The 23,299-nt window shown below is 47.1% G+C and overlaps 1 protein-coding gene across 1 annotated transcript; it reads left to right on the top strand.

The window, feature by feature from the left end:
• Positions 1-2,965: 2,965 nt before the first annotated feature.
• On the top strand, positions 2,966-22,361 carry LOC112948159 (trifunctional purine biosynthetic protein adenosine-3-like). Its single transcript, XM_026040367.1, has 20 exons — positions 2,966-3,110; positions 3,887-3,982; positions 4,632-4,806; positions 6,223-6,334; positions 6,971-7,030; positions 7,824-7,949; positions 8,516-8,603; positions 9,160-9,245; positions 9,775-9,943; positions 12,097-12,342; positions 12,923-13,032; positions 14,603-14,801; positions 15,336-15,587; positions 15,870-16,022; positions 17,406-17,612; positions 18,639-18,779; positions 19,129-19,259; positions 20,570-20,711; positions 21,430-21,545; positions 22,089-22,361. The coding sequence occupies exons 1-20, from the start codon at positions 2,966-2,968 to the stop codon at positions 22,359-22,361; spliced, it is 3,027 nt and encodes a 1,008-aa protein (XP_025896152.1).
• Positions 22,362-23,299: the final 938 nt, after the last annotated feature.

Consider the following 23,299-nt stretch of genomic DNA (forward strand, 5'->3'; position numbering starts at 1 on the left):
GGTTAACGGCCGTGTGGCTTCTATGGACGTTTTTATACACTTGCAGTTGCAGAACATGAGCCCCTTTTTAACCTTCCCTCTCCTGAGCTAACTCCTGGTTACTGGGCATGTGGAGCAGCTTTCCTGCGGCGGTGATGCCGGCAGGCGCTTGCCCTTGGCAGTGCCCTTCCCTTGGCAGGGGGCTCCTGGGGGCTTCTACCTACGGTCTCTGCTCCACACAGGGTCTGGCTGCGAGACCAGCCGCTCYGCGGCGAAAGAAGCTCCAAAGGGAGACATGGGCTCAGTCCCTGGGCCTGGAAATGGCTGCCCAGCAGTGTGGCCTGGAACCGAATCACCGCATCATCCCCCCTCAACASTATCACCTGTTTCTAAGTCACTTTTATTAACTGTCATTGATGGGGCTAAGGCTGAGCAGGTCGCAGCTCCAACCAGTGAAGTGGCAGCGTCAAAGACTGTGATAAAGGTACAAACACACAAGTCTTTTAAAGCTGATGTCAATACCCTGGTAACTTTGGCTAATACAGCCTGGGCAGAACGCTGTCCTGGTGATTAAGTTAAACACACATATTGCTCGGTTGTACATTGGCACGCGTTGGTTCTACCCACAGAACTGAGTAGCAGCACTGCCAGCTTGTCAAGCGTTGGCCCAGTGCTGCTCGCTGCGTATGAGCTCTAGGAGGTTGAAGAGAAGGGTGCAGGAATCAATGGAGAATAAAATAAAGCTCATTTATACCTTATACTTGCGTTGCTCTTTTATTAAATTTCCCTATTTCTTCAGAGCTGGTGTTAAAATAGCCTTTAAAAGCCAATCCAAGGCTTACTCTGTTGCAGAGAACAGGTTTATGGAAGTTAGGCATGCGGTTTTTAACTGGAGTATTCCAGCTTAGCTGCAGACCGTGTTTTATTCTATGCTTTATTCTCACAGAAATCGCTTCTAGGAGTCTTCAAAACCAATGGAGTGTGTGTGGGGGGTGTTGCTTTCGTGGCCAGCTGGGCAGAAGCGTGAGGAGGGGACGGTTCCCACCGCCCGCCTCCCCGGGGGGCTCTGCCCTGCCGGCAGCATCGCGCTGCACGACAAGAAGGGCAGGTAAGCGAGAGCAGTGGCGGAGGCTGCGCGCCGCTGGAGCATCCCTGCGGCCCGCTGGAGCATCCCTGCGGCCCGCTGGAGCATCCCTGCAGCCCGCTGGAGCATCCCTGCGGCCCGAGCGGGCTGCCCTGCACGGTAAGGGAGAACGCAGCAAGGGGACCGGCCTCCCTCCGGCCTCCCCGTGCGCTGTCCCTGCTTGTTCTCCATCCAGCTCCGCGGAAAATGCCCATTTTGGGCTCACAGCAGGTGGCAGAGACTTGCGTTTTTTCCCCCAAAGGACAGGAGCCTCCGCTGGGTCTCGCTCTGCTCCCGCTCGGGAACTTGGATTTATTCTGCTGTAGAAAACTTGGGGCGATTGTGAGGTTGCCTGCGGGGAGACTGAAAACTGAGTGCATAAATAGTCGCTTTACTTCTAAAAACATTTAGCTTTTTATTACTAGTGATTTGATTGTAGTGCCTGCTAGAGCTTTGGAGACAGCATCTTAGTGTCTTCTTCAGATATACAGCACTTACAAGGAGAGCTCAGAGCGACTGWGCTCATCCAAAACTGCTGCTCTGGCAGAGAGAGAAAGGAAGGCAAAGACTGACATATAAGACAGTTACACGGTTTAAGGGGAAAAAAAGAAATCTGAAAAGTCTTTCAGAAGGAAATCAATCTTGCAATTTATATACATGGAGCATCATATGTAAAACCTAAAATTTGTGTCAGAAAGACTAATCTMTTAGATAACCAATGCAGGCTGTAATCCTCTGGTGTGCAGTACTTCAAATATTTAGATCATGCTTGGACAACTTAATRATTATGAAAAAATATATAGTTACATTAATTTTTGGTGGTAATAGTTTAAGACRTCTGAATACTGTTTCAGGAACTAGAAATGTGCTTATTGATATATCACAGTTCCCTTAACATCTTTTTTAAAATACCATAGCCTGGTGTCCCATGTTTAGCTTCTCTTTTTTACTTTTGCAGCTATAAAATTAACTCAAAGCAATGGTCAATACCTTCTTGAAAGATGACTGGTAGCCTGTTGCCTGCTGCTGTTTTATGAGATCTGTAATTCATTTTGTGTTTCCCGCATCAGGACTGGTTTGTACCRTTAGCATCTTCGTTAAAGGTCACCTTCTGAGATTGTTTTTCTTTCTGACATTTGTCCCCATTCAGCACGTACTGAAAAATTAAGTTTGCAGACATGAACTGCACTGGGTGTGATAATGTTTCTGGAATAAATCAAAATAATTCGTCTAGAAGTATCATCGAAGAACTGTTTGAAATGTCAGTGTGCCACTGAAATTAGCGTTGTTCTTTTATTGAGCATGCTGTTCTGCTGCACTTGCCCTCTTAGCAATTGTCCAAGTTTAAAATCTCTTGTTTTGAAAACTTTTTTTTTTTTCATCTAATACTGAAAATGTACATGCTCATAAAAGTTCCCAGACTGACCACAGTCTTCAGTTTGCAATAGTCTTTTCTGGTGAGTTACCGGGAGCGTTTGCAYGTAAATCTCTGCCCTGCCCTAATAGCAGTAGCTATGTGAAGGACTGGATGAGAACTAGTCAAAACAAGGTTATGTCAGCCTGGATGCTTAAGAAAGGAAATCTGCTGGAGTAAGTGGAAAATTCCCCCATGGTTTCGTTGTGATCCCTATATAACGCAGAGTGTGCATGCTGTGTCTCCCCAATGGTGCTTGTTGCACCTTCACTTTTCTTCTGATGTATGTGTGTATCTTTCTGATAAGAGCTGGGTGAATTTCTATTCTTATTCTTCTTTCTAATAAGACCTTACTTACCAGTTGCAAGTGACTGAGAGAGATATCGTTTTTCTTTTCCATGAAATCAATGCATATCCTGTACGTAACAACTGTCCGTTTGCACAGGCCCATGGCTGATCGGGTGCTCGTCATCGGCAGCGGCGGGAGAGAACACGCTCTGGCCTGGAAGCTGGCCCAGTCCCCACATGTAAAACAAGTGTTTGTCGCTCCAGGAAACGCAGGAACAGCTGACAATGGGAAGATTTCAAACTCAGGTAAAAAGGGGGAAAAAAAGTAAGTTCTGCGAGAAATCTGTAATACAGGTTTGGGAATTGAAGCAAAACTTTACATACTTGCAGTCAGTGGATGGTAACAATAGTTGTTTTCTTATACTGCTACCACAGATTTTTTTTTTTTCTGGAAGTTTTGCTTTTGCTTATTATGTTTGTAGAGCTGTCTAGTAGAACATCATACTGTATGTAATTTTAGCCTATTTGCTTAGGAAAGTGAGGCACCTATGAAGCTCCTATGTGTATTTCCACACTTTCCTCCCACTGTTCTGCTTGAATTCACTGACAAATTTCAGCTCAGCTTAGTAGAGAACCACATGTCTGAAGGGTACTAAGTTTCAGATAAAACCTTCTCTGGACCCTGCCCAAGGGCACAGCTAATTTTAGCTATATCATCCTTTGGCGTTGAATGAATCTGTGTTGGACTCTGTTTTCTTATGAATTTATTATTATTTTTTAAAGGTGTTAGTACATTATGATAAATAGCTTTTAAAAACTTAWATTGATTACATATAGCAAATAGAATACTTAAATTAGCAATTGTATCTTAAAAATATCAGTTCAGACTGGAAATGTTCACTGTTCATTCTAGCCTCTGTTATTAATATAGTTTGTTTTCCTTTGCCCTTCATGGCCCGTAGTCTATTTCAATATTTTAATCCTACTCTTTGGGGCGATGGAACCGTGACATTCTCATCTTCCATCTGTTGTTTAGTCTTTGTACTGCACTGAAGTTCATTATATACCCTTTTCCTTTTCAGCTGTGTTAGTCAGCAATCATACTATTGTTACCCAGTTCTGCAAAGATCATAACATTGGACTTGTGTTAGTTGGGCAAGAAGCTCTTCTGGCAGCTGGTAAGGCTGAAATAAATTATCTTGATGGTAAAAATCCGGACCTTGAATTCTGCTGTAAAAATGTTCTTATAAAGATCAAAAGGTGCACGTATCCATAGTTAAACTGAGAAATGCAAGGAGGAGGTTTGCAGGGTTTTGTAAATGCAAGCTGTAATCACCTTAAACTTTTGGCTTGATAGTTATGTGCTGCTTTTTATACAACGGAAGTTGTCTGGGGAAATTCTGCAAAAGCAAGAATTTCTGATGCTGACAACTCCTCCTGTGTGTTCTGCTGTGCCCTCCTTTATGCAGAGCCATGGTCACAAGGCCGTTGCTCTGTGTCACCGTGCAGCAGTCATTGCCAGCGTTGGTTATCATGGATGTAGCACAGTGAGGTCTCCACCACTTGCACAGTGAACAGAAGTACCGGGCACYCCCAGCTGTAGCCGTGGGGTGGTCACAGTGACAGTACTTAGTAAAATGAAGAGCTGAAGACTTCCTAAAGCTAGGTGGTTAGACACAGATCACTGCATGTTCGGAACATTGTTTTAAGGAAGAATTAGTTCTTTTAGAGAGAGCGTAACAGGTTGCTGGAAAWTCACTATATCAGACAGATGTGCTTCTTTCTGTGAACCAATGACTTTGTTCTTTTGGTGGTTTTGATCATTAGGGATTGTTGACGACTTGAGAGCAGCTGGAGTTAGATGTTTCGGGCCATCTGCAAAAGCAGCCCAGCTGGAGTCCAATACCAGTTTTGCCAAAGCCTTCCTGGATCGGCACGGGATCCCAACAGCGAGATGGAAAGCCTTCACCAATCCCCAAGAGGCTTGCAGGTTTATAACCAGGTAAGTAGTTTGACACTAGAAATTCCTTCTCTGTCAAGTCATGTGTATACTTGGCCTTCATTCACCGTAATTGTCTGGAACTAGGGAGGAAATATTTTATTTTCACCTGCACCTGCCTAGGGCTGTGTGTATGAGCCTCATAGGCTGCTTGTCTTTGCTATTATGTATTTCATGTGGGGTAATCAGGTGGAACTTTTTTAACAGAAAACAAAGCCACCTTATCTGGGAATTTGTTGAGACTTGCTCTGTAAGAACATTCAGTCTGTATTGTTGCCATATGCAGAGATTTGCATTTCCACAAACATGCACCTGGCTCAGAAGGAAACAGGGTGTTTCAGGAGGGCACACTGAGCTCTGGGGGAATGGGGTTCTGTGTGAGCAGCTCTTCGGCTGCTTATAAAATCTAACATTGAGATTGATCCTAATAAAAATTATAGYGTGGAAAGGAGAAGAGAATGAGGTGTTTTGTCAGATAATCGTCTCGTAGTGTAATGAATTCAGCTCTTCAACGGGGACACGTCATTTGACTGTCCACAAACTCAGGATAAAGTGTAGTTAAAATGTCAAAATGTCACACAGTCCTTACAGTGTCTTTTGTTTTACTTCTGCACATTTAGTTTGCGTTCAAGAGTAAGTGAAACAATTCTGCGGACATTCTGCTTACATGCTACTTTTAAAATATGCTTTCTGAGCAAGATCAATCTCTGCCTCAACCTCAGAACCATAATGTGAGCTTCAATAGTGTATACAGGAGTGTGTACTGTAGCCCACAGAATCACAGAATCCTTAAGGTTGGAAGGGACTTTTTAGAGATCATCCAGTCCAACRCCCCTGCACACGCAGGGACACCCAGAGCACGGGGCACAGRGYGGCATCCAGGCRGGTTTGGAAGATCTCCAGAGAAGGAGACTCCACAACCTCTCTGGGCAGCCTSTGCCAGGGCTCTRKCACCCTCACAGTGAAGAATTTTTTCCTTAAGCTCYTGGGGAACTTATGGCCATTTCCTCTAGTCCTATCGGTGGCCTGGTAAGTCTAGTGTTAAAAGCTTATAAATCATTTGTGCATTCATTTTTTTTTTTCAGTCCTACAGCAGGAATAAAATAGCATCCCAACTCTAGAAAGSGAAAAGAAGATGTGAGGTGTTAAGTGGGTGGTCCAACCATATACACTGAGCTGGTGTTAGAGCTGACTGCAGAATTCCTAGAATTCCTCTATTTCCATTCCAGCTCCTGTGATGAGTCTGTAAGAGCCTATTCATCTCCTGACAAGATGGGTTAGCAGGGAATGTACTTTCCTAATGTGTTATTCCTTGATTGTTCAGAATAAGAGAAGAATATGGGAGGCATTCTCCATCAAAATGTGCCTTTCATGGATGCAGTAGGGATTCCAGGATTTCACTTTTGCTTTCTTTTAAAGCACAGACTTTCCTGCTCGAGTTGTACGGGCGAGGGGCCCTGCTGCCAGAAAAGAAGTGACTATAGCAGCCAGCAAAGAGGAAGCCTGCAGAGCTGTCCAGGAGATTATGCAGGTGGAGAGCCCTTTGTTTAAACACTGGCATTCCACTTCTTGGTGTTCTGTGCCCTGTGCAAAATGAATTTGTGAGCTCAGCCATAGGAAATAAGTGTTTTCTGCACAAACTCACCCATTTGGCTAAGAGCAGGTGGATGTGGAAACCGAATCCATCAAACCTGCACCAGAACTGGTGATGTTGCTCTCTTCCTATATGTGTTCTCTAGGAATACTTTGGTCTACATGTCTGTCAGTCTGTCAGTCACTGTGGGATTTTGTCCTTGTTCCTTTTCCTTATGGGTACTGAGGAGTTTTGGGGGATTTCATCCTCAAATTCCTCCTGTTTGTCCTGGCCAGTGGGCACGGAGCAGGGCTCTATGGAGTTTGTGTCTGCTGTCTTGTTGCAATATTGGATCCCACCTCCCTACTCCTCCAGCTTTTGCAATTTTCAGTGCCTCCTGGGGTCAAATAATGTGTGCTTCAGTGTGCCTCTCTCATCTTTGAGTGAGGCCCCTTAGTTTTGCTTAACATACAAAAATCCATATAGGCTGGCCTTTTTTATATACATACTTATTTGTTGTTAGGAGAAAGAGAAGAGAGGATTTTGCATGTAGATCTCATGTTTGGTAACCGAAGATTATTTTTTTCTGTTTAGGACCGAACGTTTGGAGACGTGGTTGTCGTTGAAGAACTTCTTCAAGGAGAGGAACTTTCTGTATGTGTTCATCTTTGGTTTATCTGTTTGGTCATGTGCTTTTACTCCTTGGTATTATTTCTACTCTCTCTGCATAAACACACATTTATCATTTCAGATAGTTTTGTGTTTTATAAACGTTCAAGCTAAGCACATGATTTTTTTCTATATTAGCCATCCACTGGCAATAATGGTCTTCTTTTTAGATGCAAAAAGGGTGACCTAAAACATGCTTGCATGGACTCTTACCTGTGTGATTCTTGTAGTTCATGATTATTTTTAGGGCAGTCCTTAGTGCCCACTTTAGCCTTTTACTTGCTGTAAGTTATTACTCAATAGCAGGATAGAACGTAAGCATATATATTAAGGGACTAGGTGCTACATGAAAGCAAAGAATGAATTAGCTGTGCAAGGCCAGTTCTTCAGAGAGAATACCTCACACTCCTTCAGGCCCCAGCCCTGCAAACACAGATGTTTAAACAAATGAGTATTTCTGACAAGCTGAAGAAGACTATTCACGCGCCTGTAGGTAAGCAAACCTCCAAATGACTGCTAAGGCAAGATATTAATTCACCTGAGAAGAGTTCTTGTGAGGGCCATTGTTTTCCCTCAATCAGTTAGGAAAGAAAAGAAAAGAAAGTTTAATGAATCCTTCAGGTGAGTGGATTTKCAGCAGAATAAGCAGATCCCATGGCTTTCTACTTTTGATTATGGTATTTTACTGGCAGGAGAGCCCAAGTCTGTGATGTGCAGTGTTAACCTCCCTGTGSCTGGGACACGGTCACTGTTCTTTGTCGTGTGCCTCTCTTGACAGTGCCTGTGCTTCACGGATGGGGTCACTGTTGCCCCCATGCCCCCAGCCCAGGCCCACAAGCGCTTACTGGATGGCGACCAGGGTCCAAACACCGCAGGGATGGGAGCTTATTGCCCAGTGCCTCAGGTACAGCAGCCTTCCCACCTCAGCCTGCATTAGGGGTGATCATGCCTGCGGTTAGTCTCCCAGTCCCATTTCTATGGAGTTATCGATGCTTTGCTTGCATAAGTCAACACAGGACTTGAACATTCAAAGGCAGTTTCTCAGCTTTCGTGAAGTTGTGCTCTGAGGAACAGTCTCTCTTTCCATTTCTTCTAAGCACTGGAAATGTCCCTGCAAAATTCCCAGCAGACCTGGAGTCTTTGTATCTTGAAGATAACCTTAGGTTTATGGTTGATTCTTACTGTTCTAAATGTGCCGATCAAGTGCATTATTACTATGCATTTCTGTAAGCACAGAACCAAAACAGCCTTACTGTGTGCAGCCCGAGTTGACAGTGTCTAAAGAAGATCTCAGTGTTATTATGGAAAGAACCAGACAGAAAACCTCAGGAGTCACAGCATTAATGCAGCAGCATCACAGGGGCACAAGGCCCAAGGGTGGGACAGCGGGACACGCAGCTGAGGCGTCGCTCAGCCCAGCAGAGCCACATCCCTCACCCCCATCTCAGTCAATCTGATGTTCATCGTCAGGTCTCAGAAGTTCTCCTGGAGAAAATCAGTGATGCTGTCCTGCAACACGTCATTGACAGCATGAGAGAAGAAGGAGCAGCATATGTAGGTAAGGAAACAGTCCACTGAAAAGCAAAGTGAAGTCATATCTAGGTAAGCCTCATTGGTATGTTTTACTTCCAAATAGTATTTGTCAAAATACATCAAATATATATATAATATATTTGTGCTGCACAAATATATATATAATAATATATATATAATATATTTGTGCAGTATTACGTTCACTACTTTGGTTTATTGCTCTTTGTTTGGATACAAGAACTTTTGTTTTTCTCCTGGATGGCATTTTAGGAGATGTGTCATCTCTGTTTGTTTGTTTGGTAATGTGCAGACACTGGAGGGATGGGTTATTAAGTATAAAACAGAAATCTCAGTGGAATATGGGAAATTTGTCAGGAATGTTAACCAATGGAAGCCTGCAGCGGATTGCTACAACTGTTATTTTCAAAAAGAAGTGAATCCTGAAAGCTAGAAGACACTCAGTCTGAGTAATCTTGGGCTACAAAGCATATTGATTAAATGATATTTATTAATAATTGTATCCAGACCCTTTGTAGTTCAAGGTATAATTTATACTTAAATGTGGTCTTCTTTCTGGTCAGGTGTGCTGCAAACAGGATTGATGCTTACCAAAGATGGTGTGAAAATTCTAAATTTTAAATGTCAGTTTGGTGACCCTCAGTGCCAGGTGCGTGAGTGACACCAGAAACTTAAAATACCTTTTTCTATTATTGTTACCTCTGCCTATTCTAGTTTGCTACAAAAGAAACTGAGTAATCTGTTTGCCTGTTTGCCTCTGTGTCTTGTCTCCTCAACATGCACATCCCAATAAGAATGTCTTAGACAATGTATGTGGTAACTTAAAGTTTTAATTAGTCAGTTTCTGTGGATTAATTAGTTACAGAATTTAAGTTAAACTGTTGCTAAGATTTTATTTTTCTGAATGGAAATGGATTAGGAGGGTGGGCTAGATTCATATTTCTTCTACATAATTTTCCATGTTGTGTTGTGAGTTTCTAGCTGCTGCAGAGAATTGCTGTGAATGAATGTTCACTGATATTTTCCAAACCTCTGGAATATAGGAGAATGCAATATATTCAATCTGTTGGATAGACATTTTCTGTGTAGACTGAATATTCTTTAAATTACTTTTCTGAGTGGAATTTGAGCAGCTTGGCAAAAGACTGAACTCCTGTCACTYTCCAAATGGTTTGCAGGTAATTCTGCCACTGCTTAAAAATGATTTCTACGAAGTGATTCAAGCAGCGATTGAYGGCAAACTGTGTAGCTTCATGCCAGCCTGGTCAGAAAACAGGACAGCTGTGTGCGTGGTCATGGCGAGCACAGGCTACCCGGGAGCCTATGACAAAGGCATGGAGGTAACAGGTAACTTCAGTAGGTTGTTTACTCTTCAGTTTCAGCCTGGCACTTCAGTAGGTTTGCATTTACCTCTTCTCCCAGCAAGATGTCTTGCTTTTCTCCATGGCCCGTCACACAGCCATCACAATCTGTCACAATTCTCCTGTCACTCTTTATCCCTGTGGGAAGGGGTAATGGATTACTAAGCGTGTTTAGCTGAAGTTCATGCCTGACCAAAGTAGCACAGGGGCCAGCTGCCTAAAATTACATCGTTCCAAAGAGACCAGCTTGCAGCTTGTGGCTGAGGTGAGGAGGTGGGGGAGCTTTACATCCTCCTAGAATAAATCTGGGGAGGTCATTTGGAGTCCTTCCACGAACAGTGCTGGAGACACGTCCCATGGTGTCATAGGCTCCTGCCTTTGGCTGGCCTTGCTCCCTCGTGGGGAGGTGAGGCTCATCTTGGCTGAGCTTAGTGCTTGGCCAAGTGACAAGGGTGACACCTGGGGACCTGTGGCCTCTCCTAGAGGGTTTGCTCCCTTGTGCCAGGCTCGCAAATGACAGCTGGGCAAAAGCACGTGCTGCTCTGTAATGTGCCCCTCGTAGGGCCTCCACATAGGCACTGAAAGGCTTTGGAAAGGTGGACTTTAGACTAACATTTATTTRCAAGCTTGAATTAAATTTTTGTATTTTTGTATATCATTGGGATTTTTTAATGAGTTTTTTAAAAATAAAGACAACTATTGTAAAACTATTTCTTTTTCCCCTTAGTTTCTGCTATGTTGGTCCAATAGTATGCACTGTGCAAAGTAACCCACAGAGATAGCCTTTTATCAAGGCTACATAYGTTCTTTTTTCAGATCTCTAGATACCCTCTATCAGCTAGAGAGGAAGACATGTTATATTATTTTCCCCTTTATTAAGATTTCTGCTCTCATTTTTTAAATTTTCTTCCCCTGTCCCTCTCTTCTGTTTCTGTCACTGTCTATAGCTTGTTTTATCGGTGACTTTCTGTGAAATTGTGCATTTCTGTAACTAACCCTCCTGCCCCACAACTGGTGCAGTTGCTCTGTCAGCGAGCTGCCTTTCACTAGCAGCACTCAGGAGCTGAACTTCTTTCAAGCTGCCATTGATCCCTCTAGGAGGGAGGTGATAAGACTACCCTGCCTTTGAATCACAAAGATAAAAAAAAAAAAAAAAAAAAATGAAAAAAAAAAAAAAAAAAAAAAAAAAAAAAAAAACTTGGTCAGAACAATGTAATTGAGCCCAGTCTTTTGTTATCATACTGGAACTGTGGTTTTCTGTTTGTTTTAATTCCCATTGTTATCCCCAATTTCAATGGGTTAGCAGGCGTTTTCCTCTGGAGCACTCAGTAAAACTTTAGGGGAAGGAGGTAGTTTGCCCTGCAGCAAGGCCACCTAAGGCTCTGCTTTGACCTTGTCAGGGCAGTGAGGTGGTAAAGCAACACGCCGGACCTCCAGCATGTACAGAGGTTCCTTTTCTTCATTTGCAAAATAGGAGAGCAAGGGGAAAACAGTAGCCTTTTTATTTTTCTTCTTTCCCAGGGGTTGGCAGCAGTTCTTCACCTTCCCTTGCCTTCAAATAGGAATGAAAAAGAGAAGAGAAAACCCTGGGCAGTTTTTGCTTTCCTGTAACAGGAAAATACATGGAAATAGAAATTAAGTTAACAAAGTGTGTCATTAGCTTTAGCCACCAGATAGCTACCTGCAAGTGTTTGTAGAGCTTCAGTTGTAAATGTGGGGACTTGTGTGGAGTGAGCGCAGCAGGACAGTTGGTGTGGTGCTGCTTCAACATGAACATCAGTGAGGATATTAAATCCCAGGAAGGGAGACTCCAAGCAGTAAGTTCTTATGCACTGTGGAAAGATTTCATACAGGAGATCCTTGCACAGGTTATTCCCAGTTACAATATTCAGCGCAGTTTTGCCGTGTCTCAGAACCATCACAGGCCCTACCGTGTCTCTGTGACTCCATATTCCTGTCCCTGTGTGATCTGTGTCCTGGCGGGCAAGCTGGGATACCCTTCCCTGGGCCGTGTTCCTCAGGCGAAGGCAGAAAGCTGCCTTCCCCTGTCCCTGGAGTGAAGCGCGGACTCGGATCTGCGCGGCTTTGCCAACACGGCACGCGGGCGCAGGCTCTCAGGGAGCCCCTCCGGCTTCGCAGGGCTGCTGCAGGCCAAGGAGCTGGGGCTCCAGGTGTTCCACGGCGGCACGGCGCTCCGGGACGGCCGAGTGGTGACGAGCGGCGGCAGGGTGCTCTGCGTCACGGCCGTGCAGCAGGACCTGGCGAAAGCGCTGGGAGAGGCGAGCCGGGGAGTAGCGGCCATTCGCTTCACGGGCGCCACGTACAGGACGGACGTGGGCCAGCGCGGCCTGCGGCTCCTCGAGCACTCCCTGTGCGTAAGCAAAGGCCGGAGCGGGAGCAGGCCCTCGCCCTGCCTCCTCTGCGTGTTGCTCGCGTTGAGGGCAACGGTGGTTGGTGGGGAAAACAGCGCTCTTGCTGCCGGCCTTGCCGCCCGTTCCTCTCTGCAGGGCCCTGCTCTCCAGGGAGAGGTGTGTGGCACCTGGAGCCAGGGATGTTTCGGCTCGCCAGCGAGACGCATCCATTGCAAGTGGGGCCACATCAGGTAAGGTCAGGAGCTCGCTCGGAGGTTTCTCAGCATGCTGAATGAAACAGGACTTTCTTAGGCGTTTTCAGAGGGCCGCCAGCCGCTGAAAGAGAGCTTGAGAAGCTGGGCTGGGGTCACTGATAAGAAAGCAAGCGATTTTTTTCTTTCTCATCCTTCTTCCTTTGCTTAATTAAACCAGTTGGCTTCACATAGAAGTTATTGTAGTGGTCCAGGAGCAGCATAGCTCATGGATTAATGGAGTAGTTTTGCATGTTATGGGCAGAAGTGGTGCTACCAGCTTTATATAYACATTTTATCTATTTATTTATCTATTTATTTATTTTCCCTAAGAATGATCCCCCTTCTATTTGTACTTGGCAGGCTGTCATTCAGAAGCAAGAGGGTTTTCTGGTTTCTTTGACTTGAAAGCATCTGGTTACGATGATCCTATCTTGGTCTCTCGAACCAAAGGCCTTGGACCTAAACTGCAGGTAACTTGCAGCGTGGCCGTAGCAAAGCTCCTGTCAGCTCTGGAGACTTGTTTGAAATGCTACACCCTTAGGAGCACTGGAAAAACACTTTACCAGTCCGCCACACACACTGGTCATCTGARCTTCGTAGATGTTGCTTGGGCAAGTCCTGTGCTCATGTCATCGCTYGTGTGGAGGTTATGGATGTTTTGTGATGAGAGACGTTATATTTAGCCATGCATTGAGTAGGCAAGAAACAGAATTTCTGCTGTGAGACAGAGGATCTGCTGGCTTTGAGAAAGGCTGGTTCAGAGTGAAATTAGTCCCAAGGAGTGCTAGGATGGTTATTGTCAGGCTGAGCTTAATAACTGGCATGCAGAGAGGTGGTGTGATTGCCTCCGTCCTGGCACAGCGGGAAGGACACAGTGAAGGGGAACAGAAAGCAAGAGCTAGAGGGTGCTAATTATCCAAGAACACACAGGACAAACTGAGCCAAGCACTTGTTCATAATGGAAAATAGGAGGAGGCTTTCAACCACCAGAGAATGGGAAAYCTGACTCTCGCTAGCGAAGCACAGCAGCTGAATGAGTTTCAAGTTGGTGATCACACTATATAGGAGCTATAGGGGCAAGGTGATGTGYGTGCAGTAGCTGGAGGGTGACTGCGACAGCCCCATTTCACATCCCTGAGCACCCCTGGCCATGACAAACTGACAGGGTCTTTGTTCCTTAAGCCTGGCAGAGAGCTGTTCCCAACCATGTTCACACAGACCCTTCCCAAGATCCCTCCTCTTCCAAGGCAGGAGCTGGTTCCATATCAGTGGGAGGTGGCAGGGMTGGTGGGAGGTCACCAGGCAGCCCAAGGTGCGGGGTGCTGGGTTTGCTCAGCACTTCCAAAGCCACCTGCCTGTGCCACCAATGGGGCTCACAAGCCAACTCACACCTTGTGCAGCTGCTCATGCTTTGCCATGTTAAATCTGATGGTAGTCTCTACCTGTGTTTTTCCCTTGCCCCTTTTTTCATATGTACTGAACTTTTCTGTGCTGCTAGGACGACATGAGATGCCTAGGGTCAAAAGACTCTTTGAGGAGGGTGAGACCAAGGGATTTCCTACCTCATGGACTTGAAGAAGACCACTTAGTGACATTCTTTGAGTTGAGTGCAATTGGGAGGTAAAAGTACAGCCGAACACTGTGATGAGCGGCCTGGCCTTAACTTTGGAAATTACCACAATGTAGGTTGGACACCCCGGGAATTTCCAACTGCTTTTAAACATCTCTCATTGCAGTTTGACAATATTCCAAAATACAGGCAAGCAAGTATACAGCACAAAATGAGAGGTTTGGCATAGATGGAACAAGGATTTGAACTAATGTTTTTAAAGAAAAACATTCTTTTTCTGCACAAGCAAATGATCTGGTTTCACTAAGTTTAAACTAGATGATCTACTAGATGTCTTCTGTGTGTCTTTTCTGTTTTGTTCCTTATCAGGGAAGATTCCTGCTTCAATGAAAGACCCGTGTGTATTTGACAAGGAGTGTGAGTTTTGCATATCCTTTGTCACCTCTCCTGCTTCCCCTCGTGTTTTTCAGATTGCACAAGCGTGTAGGAAACACGACACTTTAGGCCAGGACCTGGTCGCCATGTGTGTCAATGACATCCTGGCTCAAGGAGCAGAGCCCCTCTTCTTTCTCAGCTATTTTGCCTGTGGCAAACTTGCTGTTGAAGTGACTCAAACAATCACAGGAGGAATGGCCGAAGCTTGCAGAAATGCAGGATGTGCTTTTCTGGGTATCAACACTCCTCTTCTGCTTTGAGTTTTAAAGTTTCTGATGCTAAAATTGTTATTAGTGAAATAAAACATGTAGGCAGGAGCAGGATGTGGCAGGAAAGCAGTTGGTTTGTGCTTGGAGAAAACAGGTAAACCTTTGGGCTCAAATTCTCCTTTATCTCTAAAATGGCTCAGCAGGGAAAAATATCTAAATTTTGCCATTCACATGTTTGGATCCTGGCTCCTCCTGATTTATCTTTGTACATAGGAGAGCCTCATGTTCTTGAAGTGCATATATGTTTGCACATCAGTCATGGCAGAGAGGCATGAGAGAAGCAACATTACATTAGAATTTTTAAAAAAGAAGTTTTGATAAGGTAATGAAGCTTTGCTTTGCCGCAAGCTTTTGGTAAGAAAGCGAGCAGGCTTTTTAGRAGGCGTCTGATGGTTGCCCATCTGTGCAGCAGGATACCTGGGCACTTTGCCTGCGTGAGAAGGTGCTGTGGCTGTGAAGCAGGTCTGCAGCCCGTGCTGACGGCCCCTCTCCCCCGCAGGCAGCGAGGTGGCTGAGCTGAGCGGCCTCTATTCCTCYGGCGAGTACGACCTGGCCGGCTTCGTGGTCGGCGCCGTGGAGCGAGGGCAGGGGCGCGTGGGGCTCCAGAGGGCCGGTGAGGAGGACGTGCTCATCGGGCTGGCCTCCTCCGGGCTCCACGGCCGCGGCTGCGGCATCGTAAGGAAGATTCTCCTCATGTCCTCCTTACATTACTCCTCTCCAGCGCCGGGAGGATGTGGCGGCAAGACTCTAGGTAGAGTGTCTTTCTTAACACAGCTCGCTTGCAGGTTTGCTCTCAGCACGTTTTCCTGACTGGATGTGCCTGCCAAGGGTTGCCTGTTTCAGTGCAGGTCAGGCCAGCCAGCCCTCTGGCTGCTCCATGGTCCTGCTTCCTGAGATCTGGAAGCGCGGAGCCCTGGCCGCTCCCCAGGGCCGTCTGCCACAGGAAGCAAAGGGGACCTGCTCGGAGAAGCCCCTCCACTCACCGCTCAGTGACTTCTAAACAAATTGATTGCAATGCTGYCTCTGTTTGCAGGAGAGGTGCTGCTGGCTCCAGCCAACGTGTACAGCCCATCGCTGCTTGCTGTCCTTCGCTCGGGGCACGTGAAGGCCTTTGCCCTCCTCGCAGAGGAGGGCTTGCTGGAGGGCATCGCCAGAGCCCTGCCAGAACACGTCGGCGCGCTCCTCGGTAGGTGCCACGGACAAGCACTTCTCTTTGACATGCTTTCTGAATGCCAGGCGTTTTCCAGCTTCAGTTATACRGGCACTTGGAAGTGTGTGTCTRTARGATGTCCCAAAGTCGATGCCTTTCSGAGCAGCATGGCCAGAACATTCCTGTTTTAAGTAAGAGCTGGTAGGAGCCACCGTCKTGTCGGAGAATGGGAATTTGAGGAGAGTGTGTAGGTAGCTCCTCTAGGATGCAAGGAAGTTCTTCTCAAGACAGTTTYGAGTCATGAATTTTCTTTAAAATAAGCATTAAGAAATTGTCCAGAAACTAGTATCTTCACTTTTTTAAATGTCTTTGCTTCTCCCAAATGAGTTGTCTAACCAAATTTTAACAAGTTTTTCCAGGAAAACTTGACTAATCCAGGAAACTTGACTTTCCAGGAAAACTAGTCTGACATAGAAGCTTTCCCGTGTAGCTTCAAGTGGATTGGTTTCAGACTGACAGTGTGGGATTCAAAAGCAGGCTCATAATGGGGCATATCTTTCCCAAGATCAAATTTAATCCAAGATCTGTGGAAAAAACAGGCATCTCTGTCTTGCAGTTTCTCTCAGCCCAGGCTAATAGTAACTGCCTCTGCTACTGAACAGCTGAGCCAAAAAAGCAAAAACACAAAAGCYAAAGACAAACCAAAAATACAAGAAGCAGTGACCAGACCAACAGAGAAAAAAAAATCCGTCCCACATACAAACCATTGCACTGATAGCTCACAGATGGGAATGTCTCTGCAGAAGTCAAAGTGTGAGCCATTGAATGGAATTTTATGGCAGGAGGTAGCTTCCCCAATGCTAAAACTTTCATTTTGGTTTCTTTGAGAAATTTCATAAGCATTTGGAGAAATTTTCAGCACCCCCAGCTCTGCAGACAATTTTGCTCCCACTCAGCTGCTGAATTTTAGTTCTCCAGTCATTAACACACCTGGGCACACACCTTATCTCAACTATTGATTCCTAGAAACAGAAAAGCACAAACTGCCTCAATAGGTCAAAGAAGCCAGAGATTATTTGTCCCACAGCTGCTTTATGTTGTGTAGAAGAGGGGCTAGTGATTTGTTACCTACTCCTGGCTGATCAGGAACRAGTGTGTTTTAATTCACCATCATTTCCTACATGTTCTCATGACAAAGCCTAGGAAGTCTTAGCTTGTGTAGATTATATCTAGAAACCTCTAGCTAAACAACACCCATAAACTGGAGTGGAGGTTGGCTAGTGTCCTCATTGGGCAATACTCAAAAAATAGGGAGAATTACTCTCCATCAGCTCTTCTACAATACTTCTGTCATAATGTATAATAAAAAGTGGCTAATAAGCATTTGTGCTGGCCCTGTGCTAATGTTAATCTTTTCAGATGCTCTCAGTTGGAAGATTCCTGACATATTTTGCTGGCTCTGCAAAGAGGGAAACCTCTCTGAGGAGGAGATGGCTCAGACGTTTAACTGTGGCATCGGGGCAGTGCTGGTTGTGCAGAAGGAGCTGGCTCAACACGTTCTCAAGGACATACAGAGGCACGAGGAAGCCTGGCTCATCGGCAGAGTGGTTGCCCCGTGTCACACAGGTTAGCAGGAGTTGTCCCTCCACAGGGAGACAAAAAGCTGTCCGAGGGGTACGGCTTCATGCAAAGTGTGAGACAGCTTCTCCTGTTCCCTCTTCAGAAGGGTTTCCACGAGGCCCATTGGGATGCACAAATGAAGTTGTTTGTCAGTGTAAGGCAAGTTGCTTTAGAGTGTGATTACGTAAAGAGCTGAGGGTTTCTTGGGAGGCACCAGTTGTCCTCAGTTCTGTGGGTGCCGCGTAGCGCCCTTCGCRCTGCAATTGCAAGGCTTGTGTAGCTCAGGTCGTTTCCATGCCCTTTCATTAGGGTGGCAACGTGTTGGCCCCCTTCACAATCTAGATTTCATTCGTAAAAGCAGAAGTGAATAAGTTCTTACCAGAATGATGTTGTTTGAACAGCGTCTTACCTAGGTATCTGCTTGAGACTGGAGTAGATCCCCCTGATGACTGCAGGTGGGACTCTAACATTGTTTAGTGGATTCTGTCGTGATTACACCATCACTGTAATGAGCCCACCTCCTTGGCAGGCCCTTTCCATAAATCTTGTGTAAAGATAAGGCTAGGCCAGAGTTGGGGATAGTCATATATGATGGTAAGTCTCTATCCTRTTAGGTCCACTGTCTGGCATTCTGCCAGACTCTAGTGAAAAGCCCTCTGGTCTCTGAACAGCTTGGGGAGCAGTTTGGGCAGCCAGAGGAAACCTCAGCTCTGTCAACATCATTTCAGTTTAGTTTTGCAATGTGAAAGAAGGAAGGCAGGTGTAAAAGATGGAGAGTCCTTGAAAAGCTGCTGCCATCCCCAGGTCCTTGCAGACATTCCTGCAAGTGAGCAGCACAAATGAGATGAGCACAACTACTTGTGTGAGTTGGTTTGAGTAGTAAACWTCTCTGTAGCCTTGCTAGCCTTGATGTAAAGTCATTGCTGATGAGTTTTCCTTTGATTGAAACTCCTCATTAGGGAGCAGAACAGAGCAGAAGGCTAAAATCTGAAGTATTTTACTTGTAACACTTTCCTCRCTTATTTGAAGGAGGTTCTCGCGTCAAAGTGGAAAATCTTCTTGAAGCTCTGCAGCTGAGCAGCCCCCAGCGTCCGCTGAACAACACTGATGTGGAGAGTCCACAGCAGCCCAGAAAGAGCAAGGTTAAAGTGGCTGTTCTCATCTCTGGAACAGGTGAGCTTGCGTGTTGCATCACACGGGACAACGTTCCCTCAAAGGAGAGGTTGGATTTAGCCCTGATGTAGCTACATCCACCTTCGCTTTTTTTTCAGTAGAGCCTGTGGAGCCTTCTAAAACCAGGGCTACGTTTGATCCAGAAGTCACAAAGATATCCTGTACTGCTTAATAAATGAGCATTCTTAGTGCACGAGTTCCTTAGTCCTCTTCCATTTGTCCAGTTGTTGAAACCAAGTGTGGGTTTTTTTTTTTTTTTTTTTTTGAGATATAAACAGAACTGAGAGCCATTTCTCTGTGACCTGAATGCTCATCTCTGTCATGCTTGTTTATTCTCTCCCTCTTGGAGGCACAAATCTTGCAGCCCTCATCAGTTATGCCAGGGAACCAGGCAGCTTTGCTGAAGTTGTCCTCGTCATCTCCAACAAATCTGGGGTAGAAGAGCTACGAAACGCGGCACGTGCTGGAATTCCCACCAGGGTAAAGGCACCCATTTCCTATCCTTTTTTTATCATCAACTCACACATACTGAATCTGTAGATCTTGATGAAAATCAGTATTCTTACATTCTGGTTCTACCAGTGCTTTGGGGTGGAGAATGTAGCCTATGCAGCCTACAAATCTAACAGAAATTGGTTAAATCTAACAGAAATTGGAGCAGAAATGCTCCTGGCTCTCTGAAACACATTAAGCCTCTTGGCTCCTGGGCCGATCCTTTCTTAGAAAGATTTTTCTTATGTTGTGCTCAGTCACTTTCAGTGGCGCCAAGTAAGTCTCACTGTCCTACCTTTGGTCAGTAAAGCAGCACTTTGTTATGGGAATTTGCAGGGATTTGTTTTGTARAGCAAAACTGCAGAAAGAAAATCACACCGTATCATTGTATTTGGCAAAGGTGGGACACGCAGAACTCACCTTTCTGACACTTAGAGATTTTGGACAGTTTTCATTTGTGTGGCTCTGCTCAATGGGAATGAGTGTGGTTAGAGTCTCCKTGGGCACAGAAAAGTTTTCTGCAAAAAGAGCTGAGTTGGATACACGGTACATTGGTTTTCTGACAGTATAAAGACTTAGCTTTGGAAAAGGAAAAAAAAAAAAGGTAGGTTATGTGAAAATTCATTCACAGTTTTCACAGGCGAGAGCGTGACAGCTTTGTTATCCCCTTCCATGAATATCTCTGTGAAGAGAGTCAGGAATCAACACTTACCTTGGGGGCCTCAGCTAAGGGAAGGAGTAGAAAAGAAACAAGACTCAACTCCTGTCACTACAGAGAGCGTCTGAGCAGTTTGTTRTCTCTTTAGATTTTAATTGGCAAAATTTTGTGAATATTAAAGATTTCATGAATTTCAGCAAGCAATTGTATAAGGGCTGGCAGTCACATTGTTGAGACGTTASCATTTTACATTAATCTTTGGCCAGCCAATCTGGAGCTCAGTGTCTTCTCCAGTGTTGCCTCTCATTTCCCACCTCCCCACCGGGAAAAGCTGCACTGCCCGTGTGTTTCTCTCTTCATACTTGGCTTCTTTCCATTCAGACTTTCTACATGTACYAGAAAACATCATGTGCAGGACAGCCTGTGTTAGTTAGCATGCGATTTGGGTGTTCCCAGGAATATTTATACGAATGTTATATGAACATATACATGTGTTGTATAAATAACATACAAACTTACAGCTCTTGAAATCCTAAGGGGTCCTGGAATTCCTGTTTTCTATTTATTGCCCATGCAGCTGCTGCCATTTGCATAAAGTTACTTTCCTTGATAGGGCTTTTGTTGCGTTTCAATGTTTTAGGTGATCGATCATAAGCTGTACGGGAGCCGCTCTGAATTTGACAGCACAATTGACCACGTTCTTGAGGAATTCTCTGTTGAACTGATATGTCTTTCRGGATTCATGAGAATTTTGTCCAGCCCTTTTCTCAGAAAATGGAAAGGTAAGAAATTAAAATGCTCTAAGGGAGAAAGGAGAACACAGAAACTTAGTCTAGGGAGAAAGGAGGACGCAGACACTTGATCTTGCCAGAAGTGCACAGCAGTATTTCTTAATCTCTCGGATAAGGCTCTCCCAGTCTTCGCTGACACTGAGTAAGAGTCTCTGCCTCTGGTAGCATGTGGGTCAGTGGGGCTTTGCCGCAGCCAGTGGGACTGTGCGAGGAGTCTGGCTGTGCCCTGGCACAGGGACAATCCGTGCTGGCAGGACGAGGGAAAATCCCCCGTGAAGCAGCGCACGGCGCAGCGGGGCCTTGGCCGCGTTGCCACAGGGCTGCCCCACGCTGGGCACCGCGCTGGTCCTCCAGCCCTGCTCATGAGYGGCTCGCTGCGCACGCGCGCGGCGCCTGGACACGCTCCCCGGGGAGCCGTGTTCCCGGAGAAACCCCCTCCATGCGCGCAGCGCGGGGCCCAGGCCTGCGGCGCGGGGCCGTGACGCCTCCTCGCGTCTCCTCCGAGGCCTCCGCGCTGCTTGGGCTTGGCCTTGTTAAGCCGAGCGGGCTCTGTTCTGCTCGGAGTGCTGCAGGGACCGTTTGAACTCCTTGAGTGGTGCCAGATGCTGTTGTTCTGAACAGATGATAACATCTCACTTTTATTTCTAAAGGAAATTCAGTTCAAATAGGTTTTTTTTTTTTTTTCCCCTCCTACTCAACTGACGCCTAGGGAAAATTTTGAATGCTTCCCCATCGCTTTTCCCAGCAAACAAAGGTGGAAATGCCCAGCAGCAAGGCCTGCAACCGGGCCTCAAAGTCACCGGCTGCACAGTGCATTTTGTCCTGGTAAGTGTCCTCTGGCCTAATGGTGTGCAAGTTATGAGGAGTTTTTCCTTTCCATTTGGAACGCAGAAGCAAGAAGCGTTCAGAAGGAGTGTGGGTGCAAGTCCTGGGAAGGCTCCCAGTAGAAATAGGAAGGTGTGGGAGTTGCACTTCATTTGGAAAGGCAGCTTGGGCCGGGGTGGCTGAACATGAGGCCGGGCCGGCAGCACCAGGGAAGCCTCCTCTGCTCCGTGTCCAGTCAGGGGAGGCCCATGGAGGCCGGGCCTCTTCCTGCCCTTTGGCTGGTGCTGTTTCTGACCGCCTGCCCCGCTGCTTGGGGCTCCCCGAGGTGCCCTCTTGTCCCGCCGCGCTGCCGCCGCTCCCGGGGCCCTCCTGCCCCTCTGCACGTGCCAGCCCATCGCCCTGCCCTGCTCTGTGGAGGCAGGTCCTGCTCGCAGCCTCCTGCCCGCAGCTGCTCTCGCTGACGTTTCTCATGGGCTCCATCCCTAACCTTCCTGACGCCGTTGAAGGCCTGTCCTAAGAGACTCTCGATTTTCTCCGTTTTAGGAGGAATCTAGTCCCAAAGCAGTGATCCACCAGGAGCCCGTGGCTGTGAAGGCGGATGACACCGAGGAGACCCTGTCGGAGAGGGTGAAGGAAGCCGAGTGCCGGGCTTTTCCCATTGCCCTGCAGCTGGTGGCCAGCGGGGCCGTGCGCCTGGGAGCGGGCGGCAGAACCTGCTGGAAACGGCAGGGCCAAAGCCCGTGTCCCTGGCACGAGGAGAGCGCCGGCGCCTCCTCTCGCCTGGCCCCGGAGCCAGGAGGCGACACCTCCATGTAGCTGGCTCTTTCCCTCCTCCTCTGTGCCCTGGAAGTGCTTCCCTTTGGCATGGCATGTGTGAGAGCCACGTGTTGGCATCCCGAGCCGCCACCTGTGTCCCGTCGCTTACGGGGTTAGTTACGCTGCGCCTGCAAAACTGCCCGYGGACGCCAAGCTGTCCTTTCAGATTTTGGATTTGTTTGTCCCTTTTTTTTTTTTTTTTTTTTTGGTGGAGAAAGGAGATATTGTGTTGCAAATCAAAGAGGGCAGCGGGGAGTTAAGCTGGTGAGACAGCCTAGTGCTTCTGAGGGAAAGGAATTCTTTTGAAGGATCTGTACATGGTGGCCGTGTCGTGGTGCAGAGCTGCACCCTGCGCTCTACAAAGCAACCCCAACGTGGACCTGCTGCTGCAAGAGGGTGACCCCTTCCCTCCCTCCTTCCTTCCTTCCTTCCTTCCTTGGCCACACAAGTCAGGGCAGGCCCTGGGCCCAGCCTGGCACAAGGAGGGCACCGAATGGGCCTTTGGGAGACCCGTGTAGGTCTGGGAAGAGATGGGAGCCCTCGAGGAGCTTGTCCTTGTGGGCCCATCGCTGTGGGCGCTCCTCAGGGCACGGAGGGGAGGCGGACGTGTGCGCACGTGCCAGCCTCAGCGCCAGCCTCCTCAGGAGGAGACGGTAACGAGTTTYGTTGGAAGAGAGCACGTGGCGGCGGCGCAAGCCACGGAAGAGCCAAGGAGGTTTTGTGGGCAAGAGGCCCTGCTGCTCCCGTTTCCCGGGGCCTGGCCCGTGCCCGCCACCCTGGGCCCTATCCGGAGCCCTTGAGGGCGTCCCTCGCCTCCCCGAGGCCGGAGGCCGCCCGGGCCTCGGCGGTGGCGCCGAGGGGAGGCCCATGGGGTGGGTGCGGGAGCGCCGGGCCCCACGGCAGCCCTGGGCAGCGCGGCGGGACCGCGCAGCGCTTGC

The sequence above is a fragment of the Nothoprocta perdicaria genome, unplaced genomic scaffold, assembly GCF_003342845.1.
Source record: "Nothoprocta perdicaria isolate Ctin4 unplaced genomic scaffold, notPer1 scaffold_254, whole genome shotgun sequence".
Lineage (NCBI taxonomy): Eukaryota > Metazoa > Chordata > Aves > Tinamiformes > Tinamidae > Nothoprocta > Nothoprocta perdicaria.